The sequence below is a fragment of the Aphidius gifuensis genome, linkage group LG6 (assembly GCF_014905175.1).
Source record: "Aphidius gifuensis isolate YNYX2018 linkage group LG6, ASM1490517v1, whole genome shotgun sequence".
Taxonomy (NCBI): domain Eukaryota; kingdom Metazoa; phylum Arthropoda; class Insecta; order Hymenoptera; family Braconidae; genus Aphidius; species Aphidius gifuensis.
In genome coordinates this window covers 3,434,020-3,459,223 of record NC_057793.1, presented here as the reverse complement: position 1 = coordinate 3,459,223, position 25,204 = coordinate 3,434,020, and the positions used below count along the sequence as shown (strand labels likewise).

The 25,204-nt window shown below is 24.1% G+C and overlaps 8 protein-coding genes and 1 non-coding gene across 12 annotated transcripts; 4 read left to right on the top strand and 5 right to left on the bottom strand.

The window, feature by feature from the left end:
* Window positions 1-2,516: 2,516 nt before the first annotated feature.
* On the bottom strand, window positions 2,517-6,387 carry LOC122858900 (coiled-coil domain-containing protein 186). 2 transcript variants are annotated; one of them, XM_044162125.1, is made up of 6 exons: window positions 5,993-6,178; window positions 4,979-5,924; window positions 3,452-4,901; window positions 3,341-3,364; window positions 3,077-3,226; window positions 2,517-2,999 (listed from the first exon to the last, which is right to left on the bottom strand). In XM_044162125.1, the coding sequence occupies exons 1-6, from the start codon at window positions 6,099-6,101 to the stop codon at window positions 2,919-2,921; spliced, it is 2,760 nt and encodes a 919-aa protein (XP_044018060.1). In that variant the 5' UTR covers window positions 6,102-6,178; the 3' UTR covers window positions 2,517-2,918. The 2 variants fall into 2 exon arrangements, with proteins under 2 accessions (XP_044018060.1, XP_044018061.1); XM_044162126.1 differs by lacking the exon at window positions 3,341-3,364 and having other exon boundaries at window positions 2,519-2,999; window positions 5,993-6,387.
* Window positions 6,388-6,420: 33 nt separating this feature from the next.
* On the bottom strand, window positions 6,421-10,723 carry LOC122858899 (insulin-degrading enzyme). Of its 2 annotated transcripts, none has more exons than XM_044162123.1 (3): window positions 10,605-10,723; window positions 7,168-9,934; window positions 6,421-7,081 (listed from the first exon to the last, which is right to left on the bottom strand). In XM_044162123.1, the coding sequence occupies exons 1-3, from the start codon at window positions 10,673-10,675 to the stop codon at window positions 6,857-6,859; spliced, it is 3,063 nt and encodes a 1,020-aa protein (XP_044018058.1). In that variant the 5' UTR covers window positions 10,676-10,723; the 3' UTR covers window positions 6,421-6,856. The 2 variants fall into 2 exon arrangements, with proteins under 2 accessions (XP_044018058.1, XP_044018059.1); XM_044162124.1 differs by lacking the exon at window positions 10,605-10,723 and adding an exon at window positions 10,031-10,458.
* A 353-nt stretch (window positions 10,724-11,076) lies between these two features.
* Window positions 11,077-13,831, bottom strand: LOC122858902 (T-complex protein 1 subunit eta). The gene is made up of 4 exons (XM_044162128.1): window positions 13,589-13,831; window positions 12,798-13,058; window positions 11,503-12,575; window positions 11,077-11,418 (listed from the first exon to the last, which is right to left on the bottom strand). The coding sequence occupies exons 1-4, from the start codon at window positions 13,589-13,591 to the stop codon at window positions 11,127-11,129; spliced, it is 1,629 nt and encodes a 542-aa protein (XP_044018063.1). The 5' UTR covers window positions 13,592-13,831; the 3' UTR covers window positions 11,077-11,126.
* Window positions 13,832-13,884: 53 nt separating this feature from the next.
* On the top strand, window positions 13,885-16,262 carry LOC122858903 (adenylate kinase isoenzyme 1). 2 transcript variants are annotated; one of them, XM_044162131.1, is made up of 5 exons: window positions 13,885-13,975; window positions 15,204-15,400; window positions 15,480-15,602; window positions 15,668-15,853; window positions 15,917-16,262. In XM_044162131.1, the coding sequence occupies exons 2-5, from the start codon at window positions 15,215-15,217 to the stop codon at window positions 15,986-15,988; spliced, it is 567 nt and encodes a 188-aa protein (XP_044018066.1). In that variant the 5' UTR covers window positions 13,885-13,975; window positions 15,204-15,214; the 3' UTR covers window positions 15,989-16,262. The 2 variants fall into 2 exon arrangements, with proteins under 2 accessions (XP_044018066.1, XP_044018065.1); XM_044162130.1 differs by lacking the exon at window positions 13,885-13,975 and adding an exon at window positions 14,783-15,063 and having other exon boundaries at window positions 15,917-16,261.
* Window positions 16,225-17,134, top strand: LOC122858904 (the record flags this gene model as incomplete). The annotated part of the gene is made up of 2 exons (XM_044162132.1): window positions 16,225-16,852; window positions 16,930-17,134. Coding segments are annotated over 2 exons (831 nt in total), but the record flags the coding sequence as incomplete, so codon positions are not given.
* Window positions 17,135-17,137: 3 nt separating this feature from the next.
* Window positions 17,138-21,477, bottom strand: LOC122858901 (SH3 domain-containing kinase-binding protein 1-like). The gene is made up of 5 exons (XM_044162127.1): window positions 21,272-21,477; window positions 20,564-20,791; window positions 20,068-20,499; window positions 18,930-20,000; window positions 17,138-18,858 (listed from the first exon to the last, which is right to left on the bottom strand). The coding sequence occupies exons 2-5, from the start codon at window positions 20,720-20,722 to the stop codon at window positions 18,763-18,765; spliced, it is 1,758 nt and encodes a 585-aa protein (XP_044018062.1). The 5' UTR covers window positions 20,723-20,791; window positions 21,272-21,477; the 3' UTR covers window positions 17,138-18,762.
* Window positions 21,478-22,244: 767 nt separating this feature from the next.
* Trnap-agg lies at window positions 22,245-22,316 on the bottom strand. The gene has a single exon. It is a non-coding gene; the product is annotated as a tRNA-Pro (tRNA).
* A 14-nt stretch (window positions 22,317-22,330) lies between these two features.
* LOC122858898 (leucine-rich melanocyte differentiation-associated protein-like) lies at window positions 22,331-23,443 on the top strand. Its single transcript, XM_044162122.1, has 3 exons — window positions 22,331-22,514; window positions 22,613-22,840; window positions 22,931-23,443. The coding sequence occupies exons 1-3, from the start codon at window positions 22,455-22,457 to the stop codon at window positions 23,390-23,392; spliced, it is 750 nt and encodes a 249-aa protein (XP_044018057.1). The 5' UTR covers window positions 22,331-22,454; the 3' UTR covers window positions 23,393-23,443.
* A 384-nt stretch (window positions 23,444-23,827) lies between these two features.
* On the top strand, window positions 23,828-25,189 carry LOC122858897 (probable rRNA-processing protein EBP2 homolog). Its single transcript, XM_044162120.1, has 3 exons — window positions 23,828-24,006; window positions 24,111-24,197; window positions 24,287-25,189. The coding sequence occupies exons 1-3, from the start codon at window positions 23,932-23,934 to the stop codon at window positions 25,118-25,120; spliced, it is 996 nt and encodes a 331-aa protein (XP_044018055.1). The 5' UTR covers window positions 23,828-23,931; the 3' UTR covers window positions 25,121-25,189.
* The last annotated feature ends 15 nt before the right edge of the window (window positions 25,190-25,204 follow it).

The following is a 25,204-nucleotide window of genomic DNA, read 5'->3' as shown; positions in this document are numbered from 1 at the left end:
GCTTCATGTAAAAATTGAAAATTAAATAATTTAAATATAATCAAATAGAATGTTATATTCTATTAAATTAGAACAATTTTTTTTTTTTAATTTAAACAACAGCGAAAAAAGTTAAAAAAAAAAAATTGAATTATTGTTTTAATTTATTATTCGCTTTGGGTTAATATTAGGTTATTAATAATTAATTAACGTCTCAATAGTTTTTAAAAATTTGTACAGACGTGACCATAACGATGCCAAACAATAATAGCTATTATTATTGCTATTTTATTCGCTGGATTTATTAAAGAAACAAAAAAAAAAAAAAATTCCATAATTTTATTTTAATTGTGTTAATTTTATTTTCAGTGTCCTTGTTTTTTAATTACTGCTTTAATCTGCATGATTTTATTTTAAATATATGTATATAAGTGCTTGAAAATTGTATTTTTAAATAATTTTTTTTTAATCATCAAAAAGAAAAAAAATTCTTACAGCAATAATAAAAAAAAAAATAATTTTAAATTTAAATTTTTTGTGGCTAAAAGAGAAAATAAAAAACCATAATAATAATTATATAATAAATAAATAAAAAAAATCATTCTCTGTGCCTGACACTGTTGATCATTTATATAGTAAAAAAAATAATAAAATAAAATTACATAAATGTCTTTTGCACGTAGAAATTCGGTGAATTTGCGACATAAATATTTCAAGCTTTTTTCATTCAGAAAATATAAATATATAGTATAACAATAAATAAAAAAAAAAACAATTAAAACTGAATGGAGCACGTAAACAATGAATGGTTAAAATAAAAAAAAAAAGAAAATGGATTTAAAATAATTGAAAAATAAAAAAAACTGATAGAAAAAGAAAAGTGAAACAAGCCATTTTATTAAAAACATTGCTGTATAGAAAACGAGAGGAAAATAGTAAAGAGGATTATTTGAATGTTACTTTAAAGGATATGTCCATATCCTGTTATCAAAAAAATATATATATAATGCCCTCAATTCATCGCCTTTAACTCGCTTCTACGTTTTAACTCTGGTAGAAAATTATCAAAAGTATTTTTCTACTTTTCTTTAATTTTTTATTGTTTTATTGTTTAATTTCGATGCTGATTTTACATGTGGATATGTATTTTGCTTGGATACAATATGTTTGTATTATTATCAAGCTAAAAATCCTTGAAAAAATATATATTATTATTGAGATAAAATGTGTCCCTGAGGAACACTGAGGAAGATAGATCCCCTTTAAGCTCAGCAAGCTCGGCAAGCTTGGCAAGCTCGTCCCCTAGGCCATCGGGATTCACGGCCTTAATTTACTATGGATATAAATTCAATGTCTATGTGCACATACACATTTAACAAAAAATAAAAAACAAAGAAAAACCAACAAAAATTTACTGTGCAAAATTTTAGAGGGATAGATTACTTTGGTCTGAGCCAAAATCAATTTTCCCCCTTTTCTTTTTTCAGCTAGAAATTATTTTCTAACGAGTTTGCGCAATTTAAAATATTTATAATTATTTTTTAATATTTAAAATTTTTGATTATTATTATTTTATATTAATATATTCTTTGATAATTTATTTATTGGTATTATAAGAGGTTTTTTTTTGAGAGAAATGATAAGTGGAAAAATAAATTTTTGAATTATAAAATTGAAATTATTGGAGAATATTAATGTGTATATTGAAATTCAGTGTACAAAAATAATATTATCGTTATTGAATATATTATGAGATATTTAAATTTATAAAAAAATCATTATGCTAAAAGAAAATAACAAAAAAAAAATAAATTTATCGAAATCTTTTTGTCACTTCAAATTCGAGTTTGATAAAAAAAAAAAAAAATTATCCATTTAATTAATTATCTGAAATACATTATATTGAGATAAATTATAAGCTTAAATGTACATTGCTGTTTTTGAAAAATAATAGTAATTATTAATGCAAAAAAATTGAATAATTAAATTAATGTAAATTTGGAGTATTACACAAATTAATAAATAAATAATTTGAAAATTAATGTCAATAAAAAAATATAATATAAATTATAGAGTTTTTACTGATTAGAATATATTTGTCTTAATTTAACATTAATAATTTGAAAAAATAAATATATTGCTTGAAAATAATTAACAAAATTTAAGATACTATTCATTGAAAATTTAAATTTTTCTATTAAAACCTACCGTCCTAAGGAATGTAAATTACAAACGAGAAAAAAAATTACTCAACTAATATAATGAAAATTTTCTGTCATTTTATGATTATGGAAAAAAATTAAAAAAAATAAAAACAATTATAATCGAAATCACCGCTATAAAAAAAATAAAATTGTAGAAATTTTAATAATAGTAATTGTGGAATGATAGATTATTAAATGATGAATTTCATTCATCTCGACTTGGATTTTCTTGAAATAATTTGTTTATTTATATATCTTATTATAAAAAATTCTTATGAAATTTTTTTTCTATTGATTGATAAGGTGAATTATGGCTCTCTTCATAGCTCCTGGGAGGAACAGGATATATAAACAATTAAACAACAATTAAAGTACAATACAAACAATTTTTTTTTAAATTAAATATAATTTTCTTGATCAATTTTTATTATTTATAAATATTTATAATTTAAATATAATAAAATACTATCATTTTTCATCAGCACCAAAATATACAATAGAATAATGTCATTGAAAAAAAAAAAAAGACAATAATAAATAAAAAGGTAAGTAAATAAATTTAAAAATAAAATTTCATCAAAATAAAAATAGTTTAAAAAATAATACAATAAAATATATATAAAATAAAAAAAAATAAATTAATAAAAAAAAGTCATGGAATTGTTTTCTTGATGACAATTTGATGATGATTAATTAATTATAATTTTGAGAATTAATTAAATATTTATATTTTTGTTATTTTGTTGTTGTTTTTAGTAGTTGTTGATTTTTCATGGATAATCTTGCAATTTCTTCACCAAGTGTATCAATATTATCCTATTAAAAAAATTAAATAAAAAATAAATAAACATGTTTTATTATAAATTAATGTAATAATAAATTAATTTATAAACCTTAAGTGTGATATTTTTTAAAAGAGCATCTTCTAAAACAGCTTGTAATTTTTGATTAATTTCCAATGACAATTCAAGTGTCATGTTGTTATCAGAAACTCGATGATTAAATACAGATGCCATAATACCACCATGTCTTGCAAGCTGTGCCTGTAAAAAACAAAATTATTATAAATATTGCCAAATTAATTTTACAATAAAACATAAATATTATCAATAACAACAAAAACATTTCACGAAACAATATTGGCAATATAAACTTACAAGATTTCTTCGACTTTTAAGATGCTGGCATTTAAAAATAAATTAAATTTTAATTAATCCACTAATTATATTTATAATAAAGAGAAGAAAGAAAGCTTAAAAAATATTTACCTTGTATCTATCACTTTCAGAATTTCCCATAGCATCAAAATTTTCATGTAAAATATAATTTTGTATTATTTTATTTTTCTTTTGTAATTCAGCAAGTTGTGCTCTTGAATTTTCTTCCAGAAAATCAATTTTTTCAGCTCTTTTAACATTAACACGTTGCATTTTTAATATTTTTTCAATAAGTGAATTTTTATCAAGATCATTATATGCAATTGGTGATTCACTTGTACTATTTTCACCTGATGAAACACCACCATTTGAATTAACAAATAATTTTTTATCATTATCATTTGATAATTTACTTTCATATTGTTCAATTTTTTTTCTACACTGTTGTAGCTCACGTGATAATTCTTTCATTGACATTTGGTATTTTCTTTTTAACACAATTATTTCACCTTGGCTATCTTCATATTTACGATTTAATGTGTCACTTAATTTTTTTTGTTCAGCAAGATGTTTTGCTAGTAATTCACACTCTTCAATACGTTTATTTTTTTCAATATTAAAATTTTTATCAAGCTGTTTTATTGTTTCATTTAGCTCAATGATATTTTTACGTAATGGACCTTGTTCAATTTCAAGTTGATTTGATTTAGCTTCGATTGATGAAAATTCTGATTGTAAACGTACATTTTTATCAGTTAATTTTTGAGTAAATTCAAGCATATGAGCTTCACGTTGACGACAACATTCCATATTATTTTGCATTTCTTGATTTGATAAACGTAAACGTTCAACTTCTGTCTCAATTGATGCCAAACATTGATCTTTATGAATTAATTGAAGTTTTAATGTTTCAATTTGTGATACTTTTGTCATTAAATCATTAATTTCTTTCAATCTTTTATCAGCCAATTGCTTTAAATTATCATAATTACTTTCATATGTTGAATGATTTTTTTCATAATCATTTATTTTAATAATTAAATTATTATTTTCTTCAATTAACAATTGTTGTCTATTATTTAATACATCAACTTGTTTTTCTAATGCAATACGTAAATTTTCTTTATCCTCGGTAACATGACGTTCTAATATTAGCCTTGCTTGTTGTTCTTTCAGCTGTTCATCCAATGTAACAGCTTTATTTTCTTCGGACTTTTGAAATTCAATAATTGAATTAAATGATTCTTTTTTAACATTATCACATTCATTTTTCATTTGATTTATTTTTAATAATGCATTATCTAATTTTTGTTGGATATCTTTTTGTATATCTGTTTCATTTTTTAATTTATTTTGTAACCATTTTAATTTAACATCTTTAACATTACAATCTTCTTTATATTTTTCAATATCTTTTTGTGCATCAATTAATTCACGACATTTTGTATCCAAAATACCACATATTCTTGTACGTTCACCTTGTAATTGTTTTAATTTTAATTGAAAATTTTCATTATCACGTGATAATTCTTTGACTTTTTTTTCAGCAGAATCTTTTAATCTTAAATTATAAATAAAATTTAATATTAATGATAAATAAAGACAATGTAAAATTGTAGAAAATAAATTCAAGATTACCTTTGAGTATCAATAAGTTGTTTTTCTCCAACAGCATATTTCATTACCATACTTTCTCTCTCTTTATTTGCCGAATTATAATTACGTCGTAAATCTTCATTCGTTGCCAAAGCCAATCGTAATTCATTTGTCAAACGTTCAATAGTTTTTTCACGATTTTCAATGTCAACTGGATTTATTTGTAATTCTAATTCCTTATTTTTTTCTTCTAATGTTTCTAATTTCTTCAACAATGATAAGTTATGAATTTTTAGTTTTTTATAATTTTCAATAGTCACTTCATCATCTTCATCATCATTACCACCATCATGATCATGATCATTATCTTCAAATAAATTTGTACCATTTACATTGGAGCCTTGAGTAACATGTGGTATTTCTTTTTCATCATTACAATGACCATTTGATACAGATAAACAAGAATTTTGTGATAATACTGGAGTATCATTTGAAGGAATACATTCATTTGTTAATAATGTCATTGAATCATCAGTTGTATCATTAATACTATTAAAACTATCTGACTTTTTTGATAATACATTATTTTCGAAATTATTTGTTGAATCTTGAATTATTCTTGGATTTTTATCAAGACCATTGTAACGTGATGCAATATGTTGAGGTAACAATGCTTTTTCCATGATATTTGTTGATTTTTCAGTGATGAAATTTAAAAAATTTCTACTTTTATTTAGAAATTGTGTATTTGACTGTATAATATTTATGGAATTAATAGAATTTGTTGGCAGTGAAAATTTAACAAGTTTAGTATCATCAACAGATGGTATTTTAATTTTATCTTCATCAAATATTACTGATGTATTTACAATAGTTTCATTTTCATTTGTTTTAAAAGGTGTGGTACTTGTGTCATCATTTAAATTAACATAACTTGTCATTGATGGTGCCAAATCAATGTCATTTTGTTTATCATCAACAGTGTCATCTGTATTACAAATATAAAAAATATAAATTAATATTTATAATCTAATAATAACTGTTAATTAAAATTACCTGAATGATTAACAGTTGTTGATGAATCTGATGAATCTATTAATACTTGTGACATTTCATTTTTTTCACCAGATGAATCATCAACTGATAACACAATATTTTCATCCATTTTGTAATACAATTAATTGTATATTTTTTGATAAATATAATAATAAAAAACTATTGTATTTTATCATAATATTTATTGTTAATAATTATTATTTTTTCTATCAAACTTTTCATGTTTATTTTTCGTTTAAAATATATTTAATAAATAATTTATACATTTTTGTTGATTATTTTTCACAAGGTACTTGATTAATTTGGTGTTTCTTTTTTATAAATCAATAAATGACGTAAAATTAAATTATTTATGATAAAATAGACAGAAGCTGTTTGATAATAATATAGCAACTGTCAAAGTGGTGAAGCCATTTTGAAAATACATTGACTCGATATAAGTGTATGTGTATGATAAGCTATGTACAATTTATTTATAATTTTTATTACTCTGAAGCTGGCTAATATTTTGATTGAAAAAAAAAATAATAAATTTCATCAGGAGAAATAATTTCATGACAATATTAAAATAATTATTTACATTTTTAAAACTTTATTAAAATATAAAATTAAATATCAAAGAAATGTGTAAATAAAAAAAAAAAAATTATACAAAATTTTTAATTAACATAATTTCTAAATTAAAAAAAAAAAGAATCATGATTGCCACACATAATCATTATTGCCACTGTGATTGGTGATTGTAAATTTGATTAATTAGTTAATGAAAATTCTAAATTATTAAGTGGTTTTATTAGAAATAATTTTAATATTTCTAATACTATTTTAAAATTGTTAAAATATTTTTTTTTATCAATTTATTATTTATAATTTTGATTTTTGTCCTTTTTGAGGAACATCATTGAAGGGTTTCATCAATGGATAAAGTGATTGACTTGCTTTAAATGCATTAACATCTGTTATTTTAACAACTTTTGTGTCTTCAATTGTTTCATCATTATTTTCCATTGTTCCTGCACCTCCATTTGCCATTGAAACGACATGTACAGTTAATTTACGTCTACATGGTGATTCACAGTCAATCATTTCCTATTTGAAACAAAAAGAAACAAACAAACATTAATAATAATTATTAAAATTAAATTGCCTTGAAAAAATAACAATAAATGACAAACCTTGAAATATTTAATAATTTGTTCTTTGCTAATTGTCATGAGATACGACACTTCAATATTAGCACGATCGAAATTATATTGATGAGTTGATATTTCACCCCAAAAAATTGATGATAAATTATACAATGTTTTTGGTTTTTCAAGACGTTTTGATGCTAATGATGATTTATGTCTTGCAAATTCATCATCAGACATTTCAATAATAATATCAAGTATTGACTTTACAAATTCATCAATTCTTTTTTCAACATAATTTGGATGTTTATCACTTTGTACAATAATTCTTAAACCTTGTGCTCCATTTGTACGTAATACACCACTAAATACAATATATCCAAGTTGTTCTTTTGTTCTTAATACATTAAAACATGGCTCAGATATTAATTGTACCAATAATTCTAAATTCATATTATTTTCAGTTGATTGTACACCACACTGATAATATATTTCAGTGCATGATGATTTATGATGTATATTATCAAGTTCATATAAAAATTGACAGCCATTATCAAGACATATTTCACGATAAAGCATCAATTGTTTAGCTAATAATGGCACTATTGGTCTTTTATTTGTCATTAATTTATCACGTATTATTTTTGTTGTATCAAGTGCATCTGATTCAGTAATATTACCATGTAGCAAACACTCAACAAACATTTTTTGCAACAATTGTGGAACAAATAGCTCAAGATTTTCAATTGTAATATCATCACTGTAATCAAGCAGTTCACTTTTTGTCCATACATGTTCAGCAAGTAATACTGCTAAATAATAAACAGCATGTTGATATGGTTGTTCAGCATCAAAATTTTTCAATGATCTTATATAATTTTCTTTCAATATATCAAATCTTTTTTTATCAATTTTAAAATTAACCATTTTATCTAATATTTTATCTAACAATATACGATGTTTATCATGATAACCACCAAAATATAATACAACACCATATTTACTGCTACTTAATTCCCAGCTTAAACCAGCAAGACCAGCATTATATGAATATTCATTTAATGAATCTTTAAATAATTGTATATACATAAATGTTAAATTATAACTCAATGGATCAGCATATGCTAATGGACTTGAAAAATCAATTGTTATATTTAATTTTGGTACTTTAAATTCATCATCTTGCTTAAACCAAACACGCATTAATGATGTGTCATCAATTATAACTGGATATTTATTTGTTTTATTGCTGCTATCATCAACTTGTTTAATATCAAAATTTTTTGGAATAAATTCATTAACAGTTGGTAGTTTTAAATAATCTGGCCAACCAGGTTCAGACCATTTTTCTATAATACAATCTGGAATTGATTCTTCAGAGTATTTTGTGCCATACCAGTACTCAGTTTTATCAGCAATTCCATCATATGCCTGTGCTACAATGTGTACTCTGATATTTTTAGGTAACAAATAATCATACAAAGATTTAATCAAGTCTGGTCTCCATTCTGTTGGTAAATATGGTACTGATAATAATTCATCAATTGGATATTTTTGTAAATTTCGTGATGTTATTTTAACAGCATCTCTTGGCTGTTTTTTTTCTTTAAAATTATATTCCATTTGTGCAATTTCTTTGTACTCGTTAAATATCCACTCATGTGGTTCACTTGATTTAATCATATTAATATATTGAAATGTTAATTTTATAATATCATCAATATGTTTCATTCCTTCTTCAGTTAAATCAACAATGACTGTAAAAAAATTTACATTACCACGTGCTGTATTTTTAGGTCCAGCAACTAATGAATTACACCAGCCAAAATTTTTAAATGCTGATAGCAATGAACCATTTCCTTCATGACCAAGTAAGTGAGATATATACTGACTTGGTACTGAATGATAATATTTATCAAGATCAGGTAATGGAAATATCATTTTTAAATTACGTACATCTTTTATCGGTACAATGTATAATTTTTTTTTATAATGTTGTTCATTAAATGGATGATCTGTCCATACAGCTGCTTCTGTATTTTTATTTTTGACATTAACAAATAAATCAACAACTAATTTTTCAAGTTCATCTAAGCTTTCTTTACCAAGAACACTCAATGCCATTATATTTGATGAATACCAATGATTATGAAATTTAAGTAATTCATCTCTGACATTAATACCTTTATTTTTTGGCTCAACACTTAGTGTTTGTGCATTACCAGTACCAAATTTTGAATAATCATGATTTTTTAATGCTGTTGATTTATCAATTTGATCAATACGCCATGTATCATTTGCCATATTTTTAGCTGATTCTGAATCAACAGCTTGTAGTTCTAATTCAGTTGCTGATTCAGTAAATAATGGTGATAGGAAAAATTGTGCAAATCTATCAAGTGAACCATTTAATTGTTCTGGTATAACATCAAAATAATAATTTGTACTATCTGAACGTGTTACAGCATTATATACACCACCATTTTGTGATAAAAATGAACTATATTCATTTTTATTTGGATATTTTTCAGTACCAAGAAATAACATGTGTTCACAAAAATGTGCAAGACCTGGTACATCCCATGGATCACTCATATGACCAACATTAACATCCATTGATGCAGCACTTTTGTCAGTTGTTGGATCACTTATCAACAATATTTTCATGTCATTTGACAATATTAATCCACGATAATCACGTTTGTCATTTGGTGATTTTCGTATGTCATTCCAACGTTGTTTAACTTGTTCATTTTCAGTGATATTTGTACTTGGTGCACCAGCAGCACCACCACGTTCTCCTGACATACTTCTGTAAATTAAAAAACAACACAAACATTAATATTAATTAACAAATAAATACAATTTAATTAAAGGACATTTAAAAATACAATTATTTAATTCTTACATTAAATCAGTTGGATCAAATTTAGAGGATTTTTCTGATGATGATGGCATATTGAAAAATACACTTAATTATGATTTTAATATATGAAATTTATGAATATTAATTGGTCCACTTATGTTCTATTTAACAATTTGAAATTTTAAAATCCAACTAGACAAAGGAAAATACAATTAACAAATGGTGAATGAAAAAAAATACACGTCAGCTGTGACTAATCTAATATGGAAAAACGGAGTAAAAAAACACGAGTAAAAAGAAAAAAAAAAATTACATCAGGCACAAAAATAGAATTTGGTTTATTTATTTTTTTTCGGAATTATTACTTTGTGGTTTTTGTTATTTTATCAATTAATAATCTATGATGATAAATATTGAATACAATTAAATAAACACCCACACCACTGAGAAAATAATAACCTCGATTATTATTATTATTTATTATTATCATTTCGACAGAGCAAGAGAGAGATAAACGAAGAGGAAAAATTTGCTGTGTTCAGATCACTCATTATGAACATAACCTTATCAAAACTTTAAATTAATTTAATTCTATTTTTATATTATTAATTATTACCTTATAATTGAGCTCCATGATGAAATAGGATAACTATAAATTTTGTATCTAATAATTCGACCGATAAACATTTGTAAAACAACAACCAATGTCAAGTTAATTTTTTTTTAATTTTAATAACAACAAATTTTGTTCGAAATTTAATTTTTAGTAGATCATGAAGTTGGCTACAAATCTTTTACAACAGTATCCATATCATGAAAAAAAATAAATAATTAAAATAAATAAAACAATTTGGGTTTAAAAAAAAAAAGTATCTCTTGTATGAATTAATTATTATTTTATTATTTATTAATTGAAAATTACAAACGTATTATAAAATATTGCATGAAAACTCAATTTACTTTTTTTTGGATAAAAAAAAAAAATAATAATTAAGCAATTATGCATAATACAGTGTTACAATATTTGATAACAGATTATTTTAAGGTGATTAGGATCAATTAAAAATAAGAAAATCCAGGATTGTCTGATTTTCTAAAAAAAAAAAAAAGAAACTCATGTGATTAAGATTAATGATTATTACATGGGTCTGCCAACACCACGTCCCATTGGCATTTGTGGTGCACCACCACCACCACTACTTGGATTTTTGATTGTTTCATCAACAGATAAAATAAGACAAGCAGCTTCACCAGCAGCAGTCAATGCATTGATTTTAATAATTGCTGGTTCCCAAACACATGCTTCAAAATTGTCAGCAATATCTTCAGCATTAATATCAACACCATACCAACATTTACCCATGTGATGTTTTTGACGAAGTTTATTGAGTATATTTGTTGCATCAAAACCAGCATTATCACACAATTGTCTGTATAAATCAAATAAAAAACAATTAATACATTTAATAATAATTATTATAGAACATGAAAAATGTAATGATTGAATAATATACCTTGGAATAACTTCAAGAGCACGTGCAATAGCACCAATTAATAATTGTTCTTTACCAGCAATTGTTCTTGAATAATCACGAAGTGTACGTGATAATTCCATTTCAATAGCACCACCACCAGCAACAACAGCATCATTTTTAATCATACGTCTTACAATCATAATAGCATCATGAAGTGATCTTTCTGTTTCTTCTAAAAATTGTTCAGCACCACCTCTCAATAAAAATGTACATGTTTTAGCATTTGTACAACCAGTAAAATAATTAAATCTTTCACTTCCAACTTGTTTTTCTTCAAATGTTTCACATTTACCAAGTACTGAATCAGTTATATCATTGACTGTTGTTATAACAGCACCACCACATGCTTTCATTGTTCTTTTAAGATCTTCATCTGGTACACGTCCAGCACAAAACATATCTCTATCAGCAAAATATTGTGTTGCAACATCACCAATTGGTAATTTAGATAATACAACATTTGCACCACATTTATGAATTTTTTCTAATTTTTCATATAATATTTGCCATTCAGCATCAACAATTTTTTGATATTCAGCAACATTATCAACACGTACTTCAGCATTATCTCTTTCAGCTTTTAATTCAAGTTCAATATTTAATAATGCAATTTTACATGGTGTATATTTTTTTGGCTGCATTTCAAAACCAGCATATGAAAATGTTTTTTTAAATGCAACACCAAATATTAATTGTGAATCTTCTAATGCACCACCAGATATTTTTTTCATACCAATCATATTTAATGGTAATAATTCATCAAGTTGTAATACAGCATCAACAACCATTTTACTAAAAAATTCTTTTTGATGATGAATTAATTTTGAGCTCATTGCTGTTGATGCACATTTTTCAAGTAATGAACGTTGTTTTTCAAGTGATGATTTATCAATTTTAACACTAAGCTCTTTAACTTTATCAACAGCTAATTTAATTGCTTGACGAACTGATTTTATAATAATACGTGGATGTACACCATCTTCAACAAATGGTTTTATTTGTTTTAAAAATTCACCAGTAAGTAAAATAACACTTGTTGTTCCATCACCAACCTTTAAACAAAATAATTATCATTAAATTTCATTATGCAAGCAATTTATGAATTATGTTTGAACAATATTGAAATAATTTTATCAACTTGTCAAAATTATTAGTCTAAATGTTCATTTATTTATTTATTTCCAAATTGACATGAACAACAAATATCTTGACAATTGATTCATCAATGTCTTTTGGAAAATAATTATTTAATTATTTAAATTAGTTTATATTACCTCAACATCTTGAGATTTAGCAATGTCAACTAATGTTTTAGCTGCTGGATGAACAATATCCAAAAGTTTAACAATTGTTGCTCCATCATTTGATATTGTACCTTTTCCATTTTGATCAACAATCAATTTATCCATACCACGTGGACCCAAAGTTGTTCTAACTGAATCAACAACCAAGGCACAAGCATTGATGTTTGATATCAATTGAGGTTTACCCTGACTTGAGTCAGTTCCCTCCTTCAACAATATTATTTGGGGTTGCTAAAAAAAAACAAATAACCAATAATTATTATCAACATTTTATCCAAAGCAAAAATTAAATAACAATAATAATCATTAAAAACATAGAGCGAAATTGTTTATATTTTTTTGGAGCAATTTTACTTGATAGATATATTTTATGGAGAAAAAAAATGGACATATTACTTGTGGGTTGGGCTTTAATCATCTCCTTATAAGGTTATGACAGTCTTCCAAATTATTATTACAAATTAATACATTTTTCAACAATAATTCATGTTGTTTGAGTATTTTATCAACATGGGGCTTAATTATTATTGCTAGAAAATGTCAATGTGGTTATTATAAATCATTTTATTGTTTAAATTAATGTTGAGATAGTTGATGGTACCGGTCTGTCATACTGCCACTCCAAAATTATTTTTTCTCATATGAAATTTATTTATTATTTTTCACATCAGGCACGCATTTATTGTGAATTTTTAAATGATAATTTTGGCTCATCAATTTGACATTTAATTATTAATTATTTTAGATATTTAATAACTTACCATTTTAGAATAAATTTATTAGAAATATCATCAACGCCAACAAATTGCAGGCGTTCTTTTTCTTTTTTTTTTGCTCGTGATTTATTTTTTTTTTTTTTGTCAGTAATGATTTTAGATTGTTAGGTTGGTGGAACTTGTGACCATGTGACTTTTGAGGATTCTCATTGGTTAACTAAAACATATGACAAATATAAAATGAAAATTTTCGATTGGTTTTATTTCGACAAATGGCTACTATTTTGACCAATCAATGCTCATTTATTTTTCAAGGATAAACAATTTTTTTTTTGTTTTTTATTCATAAAAAAAAACATTGAAAGAGGAAAACTCAGTTGCTCTAAATTTTTCTAATTGTCAAATATATTTTGAGTTTTACTTCTTCTCAAGGTTAGTGTTAATTTTTAATCATTTCTTTTATTAATTAAAATTTTATATCGTTTAATTCATGAAGGCCAATAACCCGCCAATTTAATTTTATATTTAAAAAAAAAATTAACACAAAAAATGTAATGATAATTATTATATAAAGACATTTATTTATACACACGTGAGGCTTGCTAATTAATCAAGACATTTAGTAAATTTTTTTATCTTATCTTTGATTGCAATTTTATTTTTTATTTAATCAATAAGCAAAATTATATTTATATTATTGTAAAAAAATAAAATTTATTTTTCTTGTTTTGTTTTTTGATGTAACTAGGTGTGTTTTTTTTTTTTTTGTATAAATATTTACTTCCGGATATCTAAAATCAATGTTACAGACCTAGAAAAGTTTCCTTCAATATTGTTATAAATAAAATATAATATTTTCATTGATATTATTTATAAATAAACAAAAGAAAAAAAAGGTAGTTGAATTTTATTTTTTGATAATTAATTTGATAATTAAAAAATTTTTTATTTATTAATACGATAAACTATTATAATTATTTATTTTTTAATTTATCATTATGTTAATTATCAATAAAAAAAAATAAAAACAAATTGTTAAAAAATTATTTAATAATTTTAAAAATAATTTTTTTTTTCCTCATATTTGTTAATTTTTTTTTCATTAAAAAGATATATTTATAGCTAATTTATAAATTTAATAATTTTCATTTTAATATTATTTTAAAAAAAAAATATTTGTTAAATTTTTCGACATTAAAATTTCGGTGGGCAATTAGCCAGCTAGAAACATTTACACCACCACCAGTTGTCGAAATAAATTCACAATATAATTTTCTTTTAAAAAATAAAAATATTTTTTTAACATTTTCACATGCAGTTGACAGCTGGCAACTGACAGCATTAGTATCAATATTTTTCCAAGCATGCGCTAGTATATTTTCTCTCCAAAAAAAATCAATAAATTCAAATATTTAAAAGAAGAAAAAAAAATCACGAATTAAAAATTATTAATACAGATTATAATAATATTAACCTGGCTATATTTTTATCAATTATTTTAACATTTTTAATTAATGAAGGTATGTTTTTGTGTGATATTAAAAACAAAAATATTTTTAAACTCAATATTACATAACAAGTAATTTGATATGCATTAGAATATAAATAAAAAATAAATTTAAATGATTTTTTAATATTTGAAATGTTTGTGTTTTTCAAGGAATCGTAGAAATGAAGACAGTTTGGGTTATTGGTGGTCCAGGCTGTGGTAAAGGTACCCAATGTGATAAAATAATAGCCAAATATGGCTTAGTACATCTAAGCAGTGGTGACTTGTTGAGAGAAGAAGTCGCAAGTGGTAGCTCACGTGGTTCAACACTTCAGGAATTAATGTCCAAAGGACTTTTTGTTCCAACTGTAATTAAAAATAAAAAAATATTAACACACACAAATCTTATCATTAAATTAAATTAATAAATATTTTTTATATCACCAGGATGTTGTCTTGACTCTCATCAAAGAAAGAATGGAAAAAGCAAAAGCTGATGGCACCACAACTGGTTTTCTCATTGATGGATATCCTCGAGAATTAGATCAAGGAATTCAATTTGAAAAAAATGTAATTATTTCTAATCTAAAAACAATAATATATCAATTATTTATAGCCTTTCTTTTGTTCATCAGGTTTGTCCAGCTGATTTGATATTATTCTTTGATGTATCAAGTGAAACCATGAAAAAAAGACTTCTAGGTCGTGCTGCGTCATCTGGAAGAGCTGATGATAATGAAGAAACAATTGTCAAAAGAATCGAAATATTTAATCTTAAAAATGGAGAAATTGTTAATCATTATAATGACAAAGTAGTTCGTGTAAGTAAAAATATATTTAATTATATCTTTGATAATTATTTATCTATTTATTTATTTCTACAGATCAATGCTGAAGGTAATATTGATGATATATTTGCTGAAGTTTCAAAAGCCCTTGATTCATTGTTAAAATAATGATAAATAATTTGAAAAAAAAATAAACAAAAATTAGATAAATTATGACACGTCTGATATTTCCGTCGTGTATATCCTGTTAAAAAAAAAAATAATAAATTGTTAATGTTGATTACATTGTTCACTTGCATGTTACTTAATAGAAAAAATAAAAAAAAACAACGACATTATATTTTTAGATATACACTAAGAATAATATAAAAAATAAAAATTATTTTTCTGATAAATTGTTAAAAAAAATAATGGAAATAAATAAAATATATTTAATTAATTTACTGTTGTTATTATTATTAATAAATATAGCAACAAGTAATAGTTGTCGTGATGATAAAATACAACCAGAATATAAATTGATTAAAAAACATTCACGTTCAAATGAAACAATATTATCAAGAGCAAAATTGTCAAGTTTAAAACTGTGTCAAGAGTTTTCAATATCAAAGAAAGCATTGGCATTTAATTTCCGTAATATCAAAAATTCAACAATGAATAATCATGATGTTAATAACAATAGACATGATGACACATATCAATTTAACTGTCAAGCATTGGCTTGTCCAGAAATAAAATCAATGACATCACTTGTTTATGATAAGCACTATAGTTATTATAGTTTGTATGATAATAAAACAATGCCAATTAATCAGACAATATATTGTTTAAAAAAAATTGGATTATTTGTTTATTATGAAGATGTTAATAATTATAAAAATGCAAAATTAACATGTGATAATATTCAAGCAAAGTTGGCAAGTATTGAGAGTTATGAAAAAAGTGAAAATTTATCGAAATTTATTTTTAATAAAGCTACATTTGTTGGATTGATTAATCATGGAAAAATACGTCGTTGGAAAAATGATTTTGGTTAATATAATTGATGTTTATTTATTATTAAAAATAATTTACTTGTTAAATTTTATTTTGACTATTATTTTGAGCAGATGAATCTTTGAGTTGTTTTAATTTTCGAAGTTGGGCACCTGATGAACCATCATCGAGGGGATGTGTTGCATTGATACGATCAAAAATAAGAGGTAATTATCATGGACTTTGGACAGTTGTTCCTTGCTCACAATCATTACCATTTATATGTGAAATAATACCAGAATATTTGATGGAAAAAAATTTAATAAATGACAAATAATTGCTTTGAAGAATTTTTTATTTTCATTTTCTTTTTTTGGCCTTTTAATCACGGCCCCCGTGTCTCAAACATTTCATGCTGAGACAAAATAAAATATATATATTTATACTATGAATATACAAGACTCAATTGTTTTTTTTTTTTTTTTTTTTTTCCTGTCCCATGATACATAATCAATATGTACATTGTTACATATTTTTTTTTCCTTTCTTTCTTACATTTATTATTTTTTAATTTTTATCATTCTTGAATTTTCACAATTTAATTTCTTTTTTTTTAATTTTTTTTTTAAGTACAATTTTTAGCATTAATTTTTTAAGTACTTTTCAATTTATATAATTTTTTTTTCGTTTTTTTTTTAATACGTGGTTTTTTTTTGAAAAATAATTAAAATCAATGAAAAAACACTTATCTTTTTTATATTTTAAAAATGACTATTTTCATGATTTTTTTTTTTTTTTTTAAATACTTTTTCATTTCAAATCACTAATGCAAAGCGTATTTTATTCAATGAAATATTTTCTCATTCAAAAACACACTATAAAAGTACAAAAATTTTGGATTAAAAAAAAAAAAAAATTACAAATTTGTAGAATTTTTGTTGATAAATTTTCTAATAGCTCTTATTTTATAATAATTAATAAAAATAATAATAATATTGTTAGTTATATATAATCACAATAATATATTGATTCGAATATGTAAATTTTTTCAGGTAAAATTCTTTTTTTTTGGTTCAATATGGAATTAAATATATTATGCATTTTTATATTCTCTTATTTTTTTTTCTTCAACGTTTCGTACCTTAGCACCAATTTAAGCAACATTGAAAAAAGCGGAAATACATTATTTGGAACTGCTTTATTTTATCGAATATATTATAAACTATTCTCTTTTTATTTTTTTAATTTTATTATTATTATTAATTATATATATTATTTTTTTTCCTTCGTTTTAACTTGATTGAATTATAACATTGTACAGTCTTTAAATCCTCGGCCATTATAAATGTCAACTGATGAAAAATATTTATAAATTTTAAAAAATAAAATCAATAAATTTAGCTTATTATTTAAAAAAAAAAAACGATTATAAAAAAATTATATTAAGTACTCAAATATGATTCTAATATTGGACGTTTTTTTTTGCATTTTTTTTTTCTATTAATTTTATAAATCAACCATTGTTTGTACGATTAAAAATACAAAAGTATTTTCATTTAAAAAATAACGAAAATCAAAAACTAAAACAATGGAAAAAAAATTTCCATTGTCATAGAACATTGTGCTTTCAATGGACAAAGAAAAAAGACCAAAAAAAAAAGTTCATTAAAAATACTGCTGGAATGAATAATTAGAACTGTCTTTTTTTTTTGTTTTGTAAATAATAACAATGATAATAATTTTTTTTCAAATCATTATCAATTAATTTGGCGCGAGGACATATAAAAAAAAAAATATATAAATATATGTACGTGATGACCATTAGTATAGATAAGAAAAAAATAAATCAACTAAATTTTCTATTTTAAATTGTAGAATTAAAATATAGAAAAAAAAATTGTAAATTGCTTGGAATGCACAGCGAAAATACTCACAGAATAATTGTTTCATTTTTGTTTTGTTAATGATTAAAGTTTTTTGGCACCAGATGATGCACCAAGTTGTTCAGTTAATTGTGCCACTGTTTGTTGTAAAACAGTATGTTTTTGTTCCAGAGCAACAACCTAATAAACAAAACAAACAAAAGTTAAAAAACAAAAACCCCTTGATGATAAATTATATTTAAAATACATACTCTATCTAACAATTGACTAAAAAGTTTATATGGAACATAGGTTGGTGTTGTTCCACTTGGCATTGTAACTGATGTCATTGTTGGTGATACATTACTTGACTCTGTTTTAATATTAATTTCTTTATCTTTATTTTTTTGTCTTAATTCAACAGTTGCAACATTAATATTATTATCATCATTTATTAATTTTGGTGGTAATTCTGGTAATGGTGGTCGTGGATGATGACTTCTTTCTTTTTTAACAACACTATCAGGTTTATCAATTTTATTATTATCATTAATTCCACTTTTACGTTTTTCCATTTGATTCATTTTAAGTTCTTCCATCCATGGTGCTGTTTTTCTACGTGTTTTACTAATTACATTATCATTACTATTATTATTACTATTAATATTATCATCATCATTATTATCATTATCATCATTAGTAGCACGTATTTGATCAACAGTATCAATTGAACCATTTGTTAAATTATTATCAATAACTGATTCAGTTGAATTTGTTAATGATAAATTATTTATTGATGTTGTTGTTTGTCCTCTTACATGTTGACTTGATGGTAAACGTCTACGTGGTGCTTTAGCACGTGATGCTGTTAAATGTGATAATGGTGCACCTTCGCCACGTTCAATACCATCTAGTTCTTCATTAATACAACTTTCAGTAAGACTATCAACAGTCTCAGTCAATAAATTATCATTAATTTTTTTTAAGCTTGTTGTTGTTGATGATGATGGTTTTAAATCACCTTGCATCATTACTCGTGATGATGACATTGTTGATGTTGATGATAAAGATGATGATGATGATGATATTGTTGAATCTGATATTTTTCTTGATGACATATTATCAATATTTGATAATCCACTACGTAAATCAAGTCTTTTTCTAGCATGTGCTTTTTCACTTTTTTTATGTACTGAATGATTTTTCATGGAACTTGATTTTGATGATGATTGATTTGTATCATGCCAATCTTCATTATTATTATCTTGATTAACTTCAATTAATTTAACAAAATTATCAGGAAATAGACCAATTTTACCATGTATTTCACCTTTCCACCAACCCTAAAAATTTATATTTATTATAGCTGTAAATTAACTTGTTAATATTTAATTTTAATTTTATGCTTACTTTGTCAGCAACATTACGTGATATTATTGTTACAATTTCACCCTCATTTATTGTTAATTCATCTTCATTAAGTGCTTCATATGAAAATAATACAAGACATAATTCTTTAGTTGTTCTTTCAATACTACCACTTGGTCTTTCAGCTTCTTCTGGGCTTGGTGATGTTACAAAATTTGATGGAAATACACCAACACGTCCATGTAATCTTCCTCGCCACCAGCCTTCTTCAACTTCTTCCAAAAATTCAATTGAATCTTGTGGCATTAATTCCAATTCATCTTCATTACATGGCTCATAATTAAATAATACTTTACAATATTTTCTACCAGATGAACCACCATTTCTCATTAAATTTTCATCTTTTTTTATTGTTCCATTATTAATTTTTGTTTCATTTTTACTTGAATGACTATTTGGTGATGGTTCAATTACCTTTAAATATTCCAATATTTAATTTAATTTTCTACAAGTTATTTATTGTTAAATTATTACTAACCTTTACAAAATTATCAGGAAACATGCCACGTTTATCTCTCAAGGTACCTTCCCACCATCCACCAGCTGTAACTTTTACATCTTTTATAATATCACCTTTTCTAAGTGTCAATTCATCTGGTTCATGAGCCACATAACTATATTCCACAATAGCTTCCATTATTTATTTATTTATTTATTTATTTATTTATTGTCAAATAAATTCATCAACCACAAACACTTTTCAAGTCTGAAAAAAAATAAATACGTTCATGTAAATCTACCAACACTCCAAAAAAAAAAAAACCAAAAATTTATCCTCATTATTGATACTGATAAAAATACAAATTGATAAGGACTTGAGGAGTCATTAAAAATCATCACAAATACATTTTTAATATTGAAAGAAAAAAAAAATAAAAAGAATAAATATTAATCGTTAAACTTGATGAGTAAAGATCTGCATATCACTTGATTGACACAATTTAATATATAAAATATTTCAAGATAAACGAATGATAAATTATTTTTTTTATTCATATCATGTTAATATATTTTATTGATAAATAAAATTTAATAATAATAAAAAAAAAGCAAGTGTATTTCCTCAATAATAATAAAAAAGGAGAAAGAGCTTATCGAAAAAGGAAAAAAGAAAAGAAATTAGTTGAATAATAATTGGTTTAATAATTAAATTTCATTTAAAAATTTTGATGAATAATTTACTTACATAAATCATACTATTATTGTTTATTGATAAGAAAATTAATAGAAGTAAATATATAAAAACTTAGGCGTATCCCAAGCCGATTTGACAGTCTCTTGTACTCAAATGTGTCACCAGCGCCATGTTGTGTGTATACAATACACATACACATACACATTTATATAAAATATATTGATGTGTCCCTCACACATATTCATATATGTGCCAGTGTACTAAACACTTTTTGTTTTTTCTTTTTTTATCAATGAATAAATAAAAGAGATGCCGATACAAAATATAAAAAAAATAATAAAGCGCGCAAGTGGATGGTGAATCATCAAATGTAAATATCAGTAAAGTAAAAACTACGCAGACTGAATATTTATTTCATTTATTTCATTTCCATTTACCTCATTTATTTATTATTATTTTTTTAACAATAAAAAGAATGATGATAAACGACGATGGAAAGTTGTCAATTTATATTGTTGAAAATTTATACTACTCATTTATTTGAAAAAAAACAAGAAACAAGTTTTTATGTTTATAAATGAATATTTTATTATTTAAATTAAATGTTTTTTTTATATTATTTATAATTTAGATATTTATTTATTTAATGTTTAAATGAAAATTAATTTATGTATTTGTTCATCTGTAAAGAAAATAGAGAGAAATTAAAAATAAAATTATTTCAAATTAAATGATTAGAATTATAATTAAAATAGAAAATGTTTAAATTAGAAATTTATAGAGTTTTAATTTATAAACAATAAGTAGTTTTTATTAATATTTAAATAATTGTCAAATAAATAAATAAATAATTTAAATGAAAAATATGAAAAAAAAAAAAATTTAGTTAGAAATAACTTGAAGTATTTAAATAATATCTGATCTATAAATATTTTTAATAGCTAAAGAAATTGCTGGATGAATAATTTTTATGAGTAATTAAAAAACAAAATGGTAATAATTAATAATTAATTAACAAAAAAAAGGGCTCGTCCGGGACTTGAACCCGGGACCTCTCGCACCCTAAGCGAGAATCATACCTCTAGACCAACGAGCCAACCGTCAATATCCTCGCCATTAAAAAAACAATTAAACATTATTATCAAAAAAAAAAAATAATATACAATTTATTGACCCTGATGATAAACCTCAAGATGACAGATTATCTTGTTTACGTATTTTATTAATTTGCAAAATGGCGATAATTGTAGAGCGCGATTTTAATAGAAGTGCATTGACTGTCAAAAATAAACACGTAAATATTTATTAATTAAAAAAATTAATTAAACAATATTATAAAGTAATTAATTACCAAAATTAATTGTATTTTTATTTATTTTTTTTCATTACAAGGCTTGGTATACAGGACAACAAGCTCAAAAAATTCCACAAGGTTTGGTTGGTGTTGTTGGATATGATTGTGTCAGTTTGGATTTATCATACAATGAATTGACATCAGTATCAGCATTAAAAGATTATCAATACTTGGAGGAATTAATTTTAGATAATAATAATCTAAGAGATCTTCGTACATTGCCATTGATGCCAAAATTAAAAACACTGAGTATCAACAATAACAAGGTCTACTTTTACTATTAATTCACCTATTAAATTGATTTTTATTTTGATCATTTAATAATAATAATTATTATTATGGTTGTTTTAGTATAGGTGAAAGATATTGATGTAACACTGGAGCGAATAAAAGAGTGCTGTCCAAACGTGACATACTTGAGCCTCTTGGGAAATCCAGGCTACCCGGATCAACTCACGGATCCAATGAATAACGACGAGGCTGACTACAATCGTTATAGACTATATGCTATATTTGTATTACCAAATACACTACGTTTTCTTGATTTTCGATCAATTAGTAAACAAGAATTTTATCATGCAAATACACGTGGTAAATTTTTAAGAACAGTTAAATTAGCAACATCTTCATTGTCAAATAAACCAAATGACATGATGAGTTTTGATGATATTGATGGTATTATTGATGTCAATTATTCACCATTACCAACGTCAAATCGTAATTTGCATGATCACAAAGGAGCATATGGTAAATGTCGTTACAGATATTCTGGTAAAAATTCAGAAGGAAATAGATTTATTTTAAATAATGATCTTTAAAAATTGATTATTCATTTTTCTTTTTATATAAAAAATATTTACCAATAAAAAACATTTTATAATATTGTTAAAGTTATTAATGACAATCGTAATTATGTTAATAAATATTTTTATTAATAAATGTTTAAAATAAAATGCAACATTTATTTTTGTAATCGAAAAAATAAATAAAAACATTATTATTTTATAACTTTTTCACGTTTTATAAATTATTTCTAACTTTAATTTTATACAGTTATAATTTTTCTCTTTTTTTTTTTTTTTTCTTTATAAATCAGCTTTTTGATAATTTTTTTTTTTTTTTTTTTGAATTTAAAGTTTAGTTTTTGTCTGGCAGCGCTGGCAACATCAGCTAGCGTCATCTATAAAACAAATGAAATGTTTAATTTTTGTACACACACATGACTGTGTTATTTAATTGGTGTTAATCGTGTTTGATCGTGTTGAATCGTGTTAGATTTACATTGACATCACTGGACCACGCTGTCTTCAAGTTTTATTTTATTATTCATTTTTGTTAAAAATAAATAAATATAAAAATGGTTAAAGTTGCTAAAAAGAGATCAAGAAAAGTCGTTGAATCAGATTGCGAGACAAATTCTTCAGATGAAGAGGTAACTTGATTATATTTAATTCAATAAAAAACACGAAATTTATATAAATTTTTTTGGAAACATAACCTCAATATTTACATGTTTTTTACTCAATTATATTTTAGTTACAAGAAGCATTTGCTGCTGGTCGATTAAAAACAGGTCTAAATGTACCATATGAACAAGAAGTAATACCAAAAAAAAATGACACTGTAAGTATATTAAAAACAAGATAAATTAATTAATTAATCAACTATTTTTTCATGTTGATAAATATCTAATGTTGGAAAATTAATTACAGGCTTCATTGAAAAAGAAATTGATTGAACTTAAACAAACATTACCATGGATTGAACGTTTGGACATTGTAAATCCTCCAGCACCAATGGCACCAGAATTGGCATTGCAATTACAGACACAAGCAGATGCACGTGCCAAGCAAGCAAAAGGCAATAAAAAATTGCCACAATATAAACCAGGTGAGGATCCAGTATTGAATGATTTTAAAAGAGAAACAACATTTCATCGTCAAGCACAAGCAGCTGTTATTGATGCTATTTCAAGAATTAAAAAATTAGGAATACCAACAATAAGACCAGATGATTATTTTGCTGAAATGGTTAAAACTGATGAACACATGCATAAAGTACGTGAAAATTTAGCTAAAAAACAAGTTGCTGCACAAAGATCAGAAAAAGTACGTCAATTAAGACAACAACGTAAAGTTGGTAAACAAATGCAAATTGAAGCAACATTAAAAAAACATGCTGATAAAAAACAAGTGTTAGATGAACTTAAAAAATTTAGAAAAGGAGTGAGAAAAGATCTTGATTTTCTTGATGATAAAAAAAAACCAGTTGTATCAAAAAATAAAAAAATGAAAGATTCTAAATTTGGTTTTGGTGGTAAAAAACGTGGATCAAAATTAAATACAAGAGAATCTGCTGCTGATATGTCTGAATGGAGAAAACCAGGTAGACCTGGTGGACGTGGTGGTAAAAATACATCAGGTGGTAGAGGTAAACCTGGTAGCAAGCCTGGTGGTGGTAGAAATTCAACAGGTGGCAAAGGAGCTAAAAGTGCAAGTCGACCAGGTAAAAATCGTAGAGTTAACATGAAATCTAAAAAAAAATAAATAATCTTGTAATTTAGATTTTTTATAATTGCATTATTGTTAATATTATACCTCTTGGTGAGTTTAAAATATGATTTTTAATTT